The sequence below is a fragment of the Canis aureus genome, chromosome 10, assembly GCF_053574225.1.
Source record: "Canis aureus isolate CA01 chromosome 10, VMU_Caureus_v.1.0, whole genome shotgun sequence".
Lineage (NCBI taxonomy): Eukaryota > Metazoa > Chordata > Mammalia > Carnivora > Canidae > Canis > Canis aureus.
In genome coordinates this window covers 52,594,888-52,608,286 of record NC_135620.1, presented here as the reverse complement: position 1 = coordinate 52,608,286, position 13,399 = coordinate 52,594,888, and the positions used below count along the sequence as shown (strand labels likewise).

The 13,399-nt window shown below is 42.4% G+C and overlaps 1 protein-coding gene across 2 annotated transcripts in view; it reads right to left on the bottom strand.

The window, feature by feature from the left end:
• The window catches only part of UBAP1 (ubiquitin associated protein 1), an 84,868-nt gene that overhangs the window by 69,083 nt on the left and 2,386 nt on the right, over nt 1-13,399 (bottom strand). Inside the window, exon 2 of one of the 2 annotated variants that reach the window (XM_077912314.1) lies at nt 4,603-4,812. The exons of the other annotated variant lie outside the window; for it this stretch is intronic. Within the exon in view, the coding sequence (XP_077768440.1) occupies nt 4,603-4,789 (187 nt within the window). The 5' untranslated portion in view covers nt 4,790-4,812. The remainder of the gene's footprint in view (nt 1-4,602; nt 4,813-13,399) is intronic. 2 annotated transcript variants of the gene reach the window in all.

The following is a 13,399-nucleotide window of genomic DNA, read 5'->3' as shown; positions in this document are numbered from 1 at the left end:
GAGCTCCAGAGAAGTTAAATTCTCAGTCATAGTAAATTGGCTACACCTAAGTTAGAATTTTGATTGACAAGGGGTGGAAATGGGAGGCATGAGATGGGAATATCTGGGTCTATTTACCTGAAAATTTAGAATTCCCAGTTTCCTGGAGCCTTTATAACCTTGAGATCTTTATGAGTTGCCCACTCCTTCTTGTTACAAGTTAGTTTGGGGGGTGCCTGGATGGCTCAGTCAGTTAAGCGTCTGACTCTTGATTTTGGCTCAGGTCACTGTCTCAGGGTTATGAGATTGAGCCCCGTATCTGGCTCCATGTTAGAAGTGGAACCTGCTTAAGATTCTCTTTCTCCCTTTCCCTCTATCCCTCTACCAACTCTACATATTGTCTTTCTCTCTCTTAAAAAAAAAAAAAAAAAGTTTTCCCCCTGGCTTGAAGATGATGCAGAAATCTCTGCTCTATAAAAAATGGTCCTCCCCATCTGGATTATCCCAACATCTTAACCTGGCCATTAGACCAATAACTAGGATTAAGTAACAAATGACCAGGGCATGATAAGGGAAGAAGGGAGTATTTTTTTTTAATTTTTATTTATTTATGATAGTCACAGAGAGAGAGAGGCAGAGACACAGGCAGAGGAAGAAGCAGGCTCCATGCACCGGGAGCCCGATGTGGGATTCGATCCCGGGTCTCCAGGATCGCGCCCTGGGCCAAAGGCAGGCGCCAAACCGCTGCGCCACCCAGGGATCCCGGAAGGGAGTATTTTTAACAGAGCTGTAGAATATAACCAATATATACTGACAGAGGCCAGGGGAATATAAAAAGGACTATATTCTGAGAATTCTGATACTTGATCTAAGCAGGGCAAAGCTGAACCTAAAGTTGGATGAAAAAGAGGTTATCAATATGGGAACATTCTCCTGGGACATGGGATTCAACACCCTCACAAGAACCCTGAGAAACAGTTGTAACATGTTGCCTGGATGGCTCTTAAGAGCTTAGAGAATGCTACAGGTTCATAACAAATTAAGTAGAAATGTCAGAACTGCTGTGGGAGATGGTGAAAGCAGGGGTCAAAAGGCTTAGAGAAGGATGGAACACCTGGGTGGCTCAGCGGTTGAGTGCTTGCCTTAGGCCCAGAGCGTGATCTTGGGGTTCTGGGATCAAGTTCCTCATCGGGCTCCCTGCATGGAGCCTGCTTCTCCCTCTGCCTATTTCTCTGCCTCTCTCTCTCTCTCTGTGTTTCATGAATAAACAAAATCTTGGGCAGCCCTGGTTTAGCGCCGCCTTCTGCCCAGAGTGTGACCCTGGAGACCCTGGATCGAGTCCCACATCAGGCTCCCTGCATGGAGCCTGCTTCTCCCTCTGCTTGATATTCTCTCTCTCTCTCTCTCTAATAAATAAATAAAAAATATTTAAAGAAAATAAAATCTTTTAAAAAAAGGACACCTGGGTGGCTCAGCAGTTGAGCATCTGCCTTTGGCTCAGGGTGTAATCCTGGTCCTGGGATCAAATCCCACATTGGGCTCCCTGTGAGGAACCTGCTTTTCTCTCAGCCTGTGTCTGTGCCTCTCTCTGTGTATCTCTCATGAATAAATAAATACAATCTTTTTTAAAAATCTTTAAAAAATAAAAAGGCTCAGAGAAGGAGGTTGCAGTGGATATAGCGTGTAAAACCAGAAAACTCACCAAATGACTCTGTTCCATGGGAGTGCTCTGAAGAATATTCTGAGGAAAGATCCACTCGTATCACTGAGGAGCCCAGTAACGTCTGCCCCTGCACTTTCAGAACAGCATTCCTTGATAGCAATTGAGAATGACAGGATCCTTAAATACTAGAGGCCAGATGGAACCCCTAACCATCAGAAGCAACACAAATGCAATTATTGTAATGAACTATGAGATTGGAATGGCAACCTGAAGGGTCTCTGACTTGCAGAGAGCTATGGAGATAGCTGATGGAATACAATGTTCCTAAGGACAAGATGACCAATGTAGCAATTAAGATAAATCAAGGGTGGAAGATCAAGAGGTTGAGTCATGATTCATTGCCTAGTTTCTGGACTAGAACCAGTTTCCAGACATGGAACCCAGTGACTAATGGAGAGGGCAGGTCTCCAGGAGGAAGGGCTCTCCAACACCATGACAAGTAGAGATGGCAATAACACCTTCACTCCTTCCCCAAAGGGGTCTACTACCATTTACCTGGGCAGCCAGCACAGGGAAAAGGGAAATACTAGCCAAGGAATTCAAGGACTTTTGGATGCAAGGAATTCAAAAGTCTGAGATGAAATTGATAATAAGGGATCAAAAACATCATCAGGTTCCCCCAGTTAGAGTAGGGACATATGGAGATCACATAATAAATGGAGTCCTGTTCCAGGTTCAATTTGCAATAGATCCACTGTGTACACAGACATATCCAATGGTAATTTCCCCAATTCTCAAATGTGTAAATTATTATTTTTTTTAAAGATTTTATTCATCTATTCATGAGAAACACAGAGAGAGAGGAAAAGATATAGGCAGAGGGAGAAGCAGGCTTCCTGTGGGGAACTCAATGCGGGACTCTATTCCGGAAATCTGGGATCACGTCCTGAGCAGAGGCCCAACTGCTGAGCCACCCAGGCATCCCTCAAATGTGTAAATTAAATTGACATATCTGGTAGTTAATAGAACTACCACACTGGTCCCATGATCCGTAAAGTAAGAGCTGTCATAATAGAGGCGGCCAAGTAGAAAATTTTGAAACTTCCCCTTACCCCAGCCAAGATAGCAATAGAAAGCATCACATCTTATAAGGAATGACAAATTAGTGACATTCTTAAAGATTTAAAGGATGCAGATGTAGGGATCCTTATTATAGCTTTGATTCCACACAATCCTAGACAGACTCTAGAGGATAACAGTGGACTAGGCAAATTCACAAAAGTAGTAGCCCTGATTGGAACCAGTATATCAGGCTTAGTATATTTACTAAAGCAGATTAACATTGCCTCAAATATGTGGTATGTGATTCACTGATTTGGTGAATGAATTCTTTTCCATCCCTATGAGAAAGAGGCTCAGAAACAGTTAACTGTCATGTGGAATAGACAATAGCATACATTTATAGTCTTGCCCCAGAGCTATGTTAACTTTCATGCCCACTATCATAATACATTCTGAAAAGACTTGAACCATCTGGACATACCTGAGAACATCACATTGGTCCTCGTGTTGAAGATGTAATATTAATCTGACTAGATAGGTGAAAGTGGCAAAGTTATTGGAAATCTTTACAAAGACTTTATGGGCTAGCTATTTATTTATTTGTTTGTTTGTTTGTTTGACAGAGAGAGTAAAAGGAGGAGCAGAGAGAGAGGGATAAGCTGACTCTGCTGAGCACAGAGCCCAATGAGGGGCTCAGTCACTTTAGGGGCACCTGGATGGCTCAGTTGGTTAAAGGTCTGCCTTTGGCTCAGGTTATGATCCCAGGTCCTGGGATTCAGCCCTGAAATAGGCTCCCTGCTCAACTAGGAGTCTGACTCTCCTTCTCCCTCTGCCCCTCCCCCTACTCATGCTCTCTCATGTGCCCTCTCAAATCATTTTTTTAAAAAAGATTTTATTTATTCATGAGAGACAGCAGAGACACAGGCAGAGGGAGAAGCAGGCTCCATGCAGGGAGCCCAACGTGGGACTCCATCTCAGGTCTCCAGGATCAGGCCCTGGGCTGAAGGCGGCACTAAACTGCTGAGCCACCCGGGTTGCCCCTCTCTCAAAAAAATTTTTTCAAAATTTTTTAATCTCATTACAAGAGAAAAAAATAAAATAAATTTTAAATAAATTTTTTAAAAAAGAACAAGAAGAGAAGGAATTGGGAGGTGCCTGGTTGGCTCAGTCATTAGAGCTTGTGACTCTTGATCTTGGGGTTATAAGTTAGAGCCCCACATTGGTTATAGAGGTTACTTTAAAAAAAAATCTGAAAAAAAAATAAAATAAATCTGAAAAAAGAGAAATATTTAATTTGATCTAAGTATCCACCAATAGATGAATGGATACAGAAGAAATGCCATATATATAATATATAATACATAATGAAATATTACTAAGCCATATAAAAGAATGAGATCTTCCCATTTGTGACAACACAAATGGACCGAAAGGGTGTTTTTTTTTGTTTTTTTTTTAATTTATTCATGAGAAATTCATAGAGGCAGAGGGAGAAGGAAGGTCCCACGTCTCCAGGATCATGCCCTGGGCCAAAGGTGGCACTAAACTGCTGAGCCACCGGGGCTGCCCAGACTGAAAGGGTTTAATGCTAAGTAAAATAATTCAGTCAGAGAAAGGCAAATGCAGGGACGCCTAGGTAGCTCAGCGGTTCAGTGTCTGCCTCTGGCTCAGGGAGTGATCCCAGAATCGAGTCCTACATTCGGCTCCTTGCCTCTTCGTCCTCCGCCTGTATCTCTGACTCTCTGTGTGTCTCTCATGAATAAAGAAAATCTTAAAAAAAAAAAAAAAAAGGCAAATGCTAATTACTCTATAATTCTACTTCTTTGTGGATTCTAAACAACAAAACAAATGAACAAACAGAAACAGACTCATAGTTAAGGAAATGAATGATTGTTTACCACAGTAGGGAGGCGTAGTGGAGCAGATGAAAAGGTGAAGGGGTGGGGTGCGTGGGTGGCTCAGTGGTTGGAAATCTGCCTTCCGCTCAGGTCGTGATCCTGGGGTCCTGGGATCAAGTCCCCCATCAGGGACCCCGCAGGGAGCCTGCTTCTCCCTCTGCCTATGTCTCTGCCTCTCTCTCTGCATTTCTCATGAATAAACAAATAAACCTTAAAAAGAAAAGAAAAGGAGAAGGGGATTAAGAAATACAGTACAAGGGCACCTTGGTGGCTCAGTTGGTTAAATGTTTGCCATTAGCTCAGGTCCTGATCCCAGAGGCCTGGGATCAAGCCCCACATCAGGGCCCCCTGCTCAGCAGGAAGTCTGCTTCTTGCTCTCCCTCTGCTACTTCTCCTGTTTGTGGCTCTCTCACCTCTCAAATAAATAAATAAAATCTTTTTAAAAAAAGTATTATAATAAATAAATCTTGGAGATACAATGTACAGAATAGGGAATATAGTGAATAATATAACTACATGGTGATAGATGGTAACTAGACTTATCATAGGGGTCATTTCTTAATGTGTAAAAATATCGAACCAGGCACCTGGGTGGCTCAGTCGGTTAAGTGGCTGCCTTCAGCTCAGATCATGATCTCTGGGTCCTGGAATTGAGCCCCCCACCAGTCAGGCTTCTGGCTCAGCAGAGAATCTGCTTCTCCCTCTCCATCTGCCCCTCCTCCCGCTTGTGCTATTTCTCCCTCTTTCTCTCTCTCTCTCTCTCTCTCTCTCTCAAATAAATAAATAAAGTCTTTAAAAATATAGGGGCGCCTGAATGCCTCAGTCAGTTAAGCGTCGGGACTCTGGATTTCGGCTCAGGTCATGATCTCACGGGTCAGAGAGTCCTGTGACAGGCTCCCTGCTCAGCGCAGAGTCGGCTGCCCTCTCCCTCCCCACTGCTTGAATGCTCTCTCACTAAAATAAATAAATAAAATCTTTTTAAAAGTCTAAAAATATGTAAATTAAAAAGAAATAGGGACATCTGGGTGGTTCAGTCGCTTAAACATCTGCCTTCAGCTCAGTCTCTGGGTCCTGGGATCCAGTCCTACATCAGGCTCCCTACTTAGCCGGAAACCTGCTTCTCTCTCTCTCCCTCAGCCTGCTGCTCGCCCTGCCGTGCTCTCTATCTCTCTCTGTCAAATAAATAAATAAATAGGGATCCGTGGGTGGCGCAGCGGTTTAGCGCCTGCCTTTGGCCCAGGGCGCGATCCTGGAGACCCGGGATCGAATCCCACGTCGGGCTCCCGGTGCATGGAGCCTGCTTCTCCCTCTGCCTGTGTCTCTGCCTCTCTCTCTGTGTGTGACTATCATAAATAAATAAAAATTTAAATAAATAAAATATTTAAAAATAAATAAATCAAAGCATCCTCCCAAGGGAGAACTGAAGCTTTTTAAATAATAAATAAATAGTAGTACAAAAGGATGTACAGTGAAAAGTAAATCTCCCTCCCACAGATACCCCTAAATCCCGAGATTAACTGATGTTACTAATTTCTAATTTTTCTTCTTCTTCTTCTTCTTCTTCTTCTTCTTCTTCTTCTTCTTCTTCTTCTTCTTCTTCTTCTTTTTTAGGTAGGCTCCTTGCCCAGCATGGAGCCCAACATGGGGTTTGAATTCACAACCATGAAATCCAGACCTGAGCTGAGATCAAGAATCAATGCTTGGGGTGCCTAGGTGACTTACTCAGTTAAGTGTCTGCCTTTGGTTCAGGTCTTGATCTAGGGGTCCTGGGATTGTGCTCTGTATGGGGCTCCTTGCTCAGTGAGGAGCCTGCTTCTCCCTCTCCCCTTCCACCAGCTCGTGCTCTCTTTCTCTCAAATTTAAAAAATCTTTAAAAAATAGAGTCAATCCTTAACCAACTGGACCATCCAGGTGCCCCACTATGTAAACTTCCAGAAATATATCCTTTTTACACAAATGAAAGCCTATTAAGTACAATGTACTATTTTTTTCTTTCTCTTTTATAGCTTTACTTATATATTAGAAGTTATTACATATTAGGACATTCTATCTTATTCTTTTCTAACAATTTCATAGTATTCCATTTTATTCATGTATCAGAATTCTATCCATTCATTAAGTCAACAAGTATCTTTTTGTTATTTATGCACTGTGTGCTCTGATTTATACTTTAAGATTTTTTTTATAACTAATCTATACCCAGTATGGGGCTCAAATTTATAACCCCAAGGTCCAGAGTTGCATGTACTACTGACCAAGGCAGTCAGGAGTCCCTGGTTTATATTTTAAAAGAATCCCATTGGCTCCTGGGTGGTGAATGGATCATAAAAGGATAAGAATGGGGACACCTGGGTGGCTCAGGGGTTTAGCGCCTGCCTTTAGCGATCCCGGAATTCCAGAGATCCCGGAATCTCTGTCTCTCATGAATAAATAAATAAAATCTTTTAAAAAGATAAAAATAATAAAAAAGAAAACATGGAAAGCAGTTAAAAACTATTACAGCATGTACTCTAGGCTAGAGATGATAGTAGCTTATACTAGTGAAGTAGTAAAGAGTTGAGAGGTGATTAGATTCTGCATGTTTAAATGTGGAACTGTTAAGATTTGCTGATTGGGAACATCAAATGAATCAACAATGTAGACTGATTCCAGTCTAAGTACAACAAAAGTCCACTGTTTAGGGGGAACGCCTGGGTGGCTCAATGGTTGAGCACCTGTCTTCAGCTCAGGTTGTGATCCTGGGGTCCTGGGATTGAGTCCCGCATCAGGATCCCTGCAGGGAGCCTGCTTCTCCCTCTGCCTGTATCTCTGCCTCTCTCTATGTGTCTCTCATGAATAAATAAACAAAATCTTGGGTGAAAAAAATCCACTGTTTAGGTTGTCCTGAAGCACTAGAATTCTCTATATGTGTTGGCAACCTGAAAGAGTATAAGTGATTGCTGAGAGTAGGTAAGCAAATAAGAGAAAACTAACATTTCTCTAACATCTGTGTAGCAGTGTTCTGAGGTTGCTAGTAACATAAACCAATTCTGTCTAATGTGATACAGAAAAAGGAAGTTATCAGAAGGACATGCAGGTGCTGATAGTCTTGAAAGAACAGTTGAACCACCAGGCCTTAAAAAAGACAAGAACTAGGTACCTCCAGGAATCTAGATGGCAAGAACAATTGGATAGTCTCTTCAGGGTGACACCTGGCATGAATCAACTTGTCCCTTGTCCATCTCTTATTCACCCTTCAAAGGATGCAAATTATAGGGATTTAAGGATCTGGCTAGCCTCGGTTGGGTCAGCTGCCCACTCAGTCAGAGAAGAAAAGCATCTTGACTGACAGATCTACCATTAGAGTATGCAGAAGGGGAAAGGTAGTATTCTGAGGAAAAATCAAAATATGCTACTAGGAAAAGGGAAATCAGATACTAGTACAGGCAAAAACAATAGATTCCACTATAACTTAGCATGTGTTTGGCGTACATATATATCATCTCATTTATTCATCACAATAACCCTATGTGATAAGATATTAACATCTCTCAGGAAGGTTCAGAAAGGTTATGTAATTTATCCAAGATCATGAAACAAATAGGCAATATAATCAGCATTTGAACTAAGGCCAAAACCTTGCTTTCAAAACCCATGCTCTTTGTTACACCGCACTATTCCACTGGGGAGAAGATTAAATTTCCACTATTCTTAAATTTTTCCATCAGTAGAAAGAAGTAATTACTTGCTCTGAGTCTCCTGAGTAGCTTGGATATTCAAACTAAGAGGTTTGCAGAGTAGCCAAGGCTCTCTTGGAAGTGAGTGGCTAACCCTTATCTCTTCTGTCATTGATTAGAAGAGAAAAGGAAAAAAAATAGTTTAATGAAATGCATAATATTAGCCATTTTCAAGCGTTTAGTATGTTCTAAGCATAGTGCTTTATATCCATCTTTGCATTTAATTATCTTAAGAGTCCCATAAGATAGACAATATTATTAACCCAAATTTACAGTGAAGGATACAGGTTTAGAGAATGGAAGTTACTGCCCAGTATCACTGGCTTTCAAACCTAAGTCCCTCTGACTCCAATACAAGTACTTGAAACCATTACACTACACCAAAATTTCCTGCCCTGGTTGGACTGAGGCCAGAGGATTGTCACGTTGCCAGCCATTCTTGGTGAGAGGAGGTGGTCTCAATTTTCTCCCCAACATCATAAGGGAATCAGATTTGCTTATCTCTGAAAGCCCCTCTAACTCTGATTTCTACTTTCACTGACAAGGTAAAGATCTGGGTTCCATGTTAAGCAAAGAGCTAAATTCTGGGTTATCCAAATTGTTTCCTTAAAATTATCATTTGTGCAGTACTTCGCAGGGTACTTGGAACATCAATACCTCAGAGTGTAAAGGTCCTTGCCACGGTACCTCCAGGCCCTGGAAGCAGCCTAGCCAGCAGGTGATTAATTGTGACTCTTCTGATTGTAATGCAGGCCAGAAGATTTACCAGAAAAAGCAGGAACATTTCCAACCAGTGAGAGAGACTGGAAAGACAAACTCTGAGCTCACACTGATTCCCTGGGGGCATCACACTCAGAAACACAATGAAGTTCTTGTTAAATACAGACAGAAGGGCAAGGTCTTACTTAATGGACATTGTGCCCTGACCAGCCAGGAGCTCTGATCCAAGAGGTATAGCTTATTCCAGTAAAGAAGGGGAATCCCTAGATGAGCCTGGGTGGCTCAGTCCATACAGCATGAGACTCTTGATCTTGGGGTCATGAGTTGAAGTCCCATGTTGGACCTAGAGGTTATTTAAAAAAAAAAAAAAAAAAAAAAAGGAGGGGGCTGCTCTCTGGAAAACTGTGGATGGAGAGATGGGAAGCAAATCAGTCTTAGAAATGGCTGGGTAGGGGCACCTGCGGAGCTCAGTTGGTTGAGCATCTGCCTTAGTTCAGGTCATGATCTCAGGCTCCTGGGATCAAGCCCCACATCAAGTGGGAGTCTGCTTCTCTTCCTTTCCCTCTGTCCTCCCCCCCAACCCCTCACATGTGTGCTCTCTCTCTCTCTCCCAAATAAATAAATAAATCTAAAAGAAAGAGAAGTAAATAAATAAATCTAAAAGAAAGAAAGAAAGAAAGAAAGAAAGAAAGAAAGAAAGAAAGAAAGAAAGAAAGAAACAAGAACTTAAACCGTGGGACGCCTGGGTGGCTTAGTGGTTGAGCATCTGCCTTCGGCTCGGGTCATGATCATGCAGTCCAGGGATGGAGTCCCATATCACGCTCCCTGCATGGAGCCTGCTTTTCCCTCTGCCTCTGTCTCTACCTCTCTGTCTTTCATGAATAAATAAATAAAATATTTTTTAAAAAAGAACTTAAACCAACTTTCTGCTCATTCTAGATGATAAATAGGAATCGGAAGAAATCCATTTTTTGCTCATGATTTTTCACTATAGAGAATAAATTTTCACCAGGTCAGTATACTTTCTTTACTAGAATTCTACTGTAATGTCACTAACCTGTATTTAAGTATAGAAAAGATATTCGCATGCTCACCCTGATGACTCAGCCTTGAACTTAAGCCAGGTCTGCAAAAAGGAGATAAAGCTGCAAAAGTCTCGATGGGGGCAGGGGCGGGGGGGGGGGGGGGTCACTTTTCAGCCAGAATAGATTTCCACCCACATGCAGTTCTTGGATATTGGTTAGTAGCCAAGAGTGAGCTGATGTCAAATGGTCCTGTGATGTTTGCCAGTCCCCAGGGTATCAGGGGCACAGCTGGGTGGGGAGAATTTCAGACTAGAGCTCTCTCTCAGCCCTCTGAAAAAAGTGATCCCATAGCCAGATGGTAAAGGATGGGAAGTGGAGAAGGCTGGAGAAAGGGAGGATTGGCCAGATTAGCACATGGTTCCTTCACCAGAGCAGGGACTTATGCATCAAAGCAGGGCACAGATGGTCTTTCAAGTAACTAGAGAAATTAAATCCCCAGTATTTTTAATCCCTGTATAGCAGACTACTAAAAAATAAAAATAAATAAAAATTAAAAAAGGAAGGAAAGATGTGAAAAGCCCTTTGAATCTTTGCTTAGGCAAGATGCTACATCTTGACATTCCTTTCCAGAAGCACTAGGGCTTCTCATCTTTTTTTTTTTTTTTTAACAATTTTTAAAATTTATTTTAAAGATTTTATTTATTTATTCGTGAGAGACACACAGAGAAAAAGAGACAGAGACACAGGCAGAGGGAGAAGCAGGCTCCATGCAGGGAGCCCGACATGGGACTTGATCCCGGGTCTCCAGGATCACAGACTGGGCTGCAGGTGACACTAAACTGCTGAGCCACCCGGGCTGCCCCAAATTTATTTATTTATGTGAGGTAGTGCAAGAGAGCACGAGACAGGGAGTGGCAGAGGGAGAGTGAGAAGCAAGCTCCCAACTGAATAGGGAGCCCAATGTGGAGCTCCATCCCAGGATCCTGAGCTGAAGACAATTGCTTAACCAATTGAGCCAGCCAGGCTAATCTTTCTTCTTTTACAATTTCCTGAACCATGGTTGTTTTTTGTTTTATTTTGTTTTGCTTTGTTTTGTTATTTTAAGTAAACTCTATCCCCAACATGGGGCTTGAACTCAAGAGTCATATGCCCTACCAACTGAGCTAGCCAGGTACCCCTCCTGAATCATTTTTTCCCTTGCCTCTCCTTCTGGCCCCTCACCCTCTCCCATCTGCTGCCTCATATAATAAGGAGAATTGGCTGAAATATGATCTCCCGGCTGTGACCAGAAATTTCTCTCTTATGGGTTCTTGCTCATCATATCAGCCAAATTCCCATTAACAGTAGAAAAACTCCATTATCAACATACTCAATGTTACTACTTGACCTAGGAGCTTTGGGTGGTGATTACCACTTGATTTTGATCCCGGCCTTAACTATTGTGGTGGGTAACGGCCCCCACCCTTAACTAGTTTTCACTAGCACTGACCATATACTCATGGTGACAAGTGAGAAGGATCTGGTATGAGAGGTACCCTTTGACTCTGGCCAAGGAGAGGGAACTTTACAAAGGACATGAGAGATAAATGACCTTCACAGAGCTACCCTGTGTATAGAATGAACTTCTCAGAGAGTGATATTATAAGGGTCTGTATTGTTTTGTGTTTTTAGTAATCTCTACATCCAACGTGGGGCTTGAACTTACAACCCCAAGATCAAGAGTCACATGCTTTTCTGATTGAGCCAGCCAAGTACCCCTGTACCTTTGTATTGATTGCAAGCTCCTAACAGTGTGATATAGGGGAAAGATTGGATGGCAATTGATAAAGTTTTAGTCCTGTCTCTTCCAGCAATTCACTATCTTTTGCAAGTTGTCTTTCCTCTTTGAACCTCAATTCCTTTCCTTAAGAATAGGGCTAATACTACTCAGAGTTTTTGACAGGCTCAAGTAGAGAAGTGCTGTGATATTTTGAAAAGCGCAACCGGTTACAAAAAAAAGAATAGAAAATGATTTTATCCATCTTCTCCCCAACCATTTTTATTATTAATTAATTAATTTTTAAAGATTTTATTTATTTGAGGAAGAGAACGTGGAGGGAAGGGCAAAGAGAGAGGGAGAAGCAGACTCTCTGCTGAGCAGGGAGCTTGACACGGGGCTCAATCCCAGGACCCCAGGATCATGACCTGAGCTGAAAGCAGACTCTTAACCGAGACACCCAAGTGCTCCCTTCCCTTCCTTTCTTTTAATCCATCCTCTTTTTCCTGCAGTTATATGTAAATGTATACACACACACACACACATGCATATACATCTTTGCTCTTTCATATCCCACCAGTTCTTGATTTTTAGCTTTAGACATATCAGTGGACTCATGCCTTCTGTGTTTTTCCTGATAATTTCAGCTTCCAGTAAAATAGCCCTAAGGAGGAAATCATTTCCTCCCTCAGAAGCTCCAGAACACAGTGAGACTGTAGGCATCTGGCCAGGCAGTGGACAAGCACATCTCCCTTGTCACAGACAGCAGAGGGGATTGCCTTCCTTGTACAATTGGATTCATAGAGAATAAAGGAGCTGTCTTACTCCTGGGAAGCTTTCTCTCTTTCCACAAAAGGGCATTTGAGGAAGTCTTCAATGTGGGGATCACAGATGTCTTATGTTCCCTTTTCCCACCAAAACTTCTTTGTTTTCTTTCCACGAGAACTTCTAATTTCTTCACATTACCTTACTGGGTATTTATTGTATTATTTTGATCTTTACAGTATCTGTGCTTTTGATAATAGAATTCTGATTTTACTCTTTTGTTTTTTTAAAGATTTTATCTATTTATTCATGAGAGACACACACAGAGAGGCAAAGACACAGGCAGAGGGAGAAGCAGGCTTCCCACAGGGAGCCTGATGCAGTACTCGATCCCAGGACTCTGGTATCACACCCCGAGCCAAAGGCAGACACCCAACCACTGAGCCACCCAGGCGTCCCTCTGATTTTACTCTTAATTTTAATTTTAGTTCATGGGTTAGGCCTGGAGTTAACCCAGCCATTTGACTCTAGGATTGGATACATAACCCAGTTATGGCCAAAGCTGGAGGTATTAGGGAAAGGCTTTATAATGTAGGAGTTACTATACTAGGAGAATACAAGGCTGGAGCTGCTGGAATCAGTTTGCCATCCCATGAGGAAAGCCTATCTAAGAAGACAGTCAACACTGAGAAAAACAAAACCAAAGGATAGAAACCAATCCTGGGGCAGCCCTGGTGGCCCAGTGGTTTAGCACCGCCTTTAGCCTGGGGTGTGATCCTGGAGACCCGGGATAGTCCCACGTCAGGCTCCTGCAT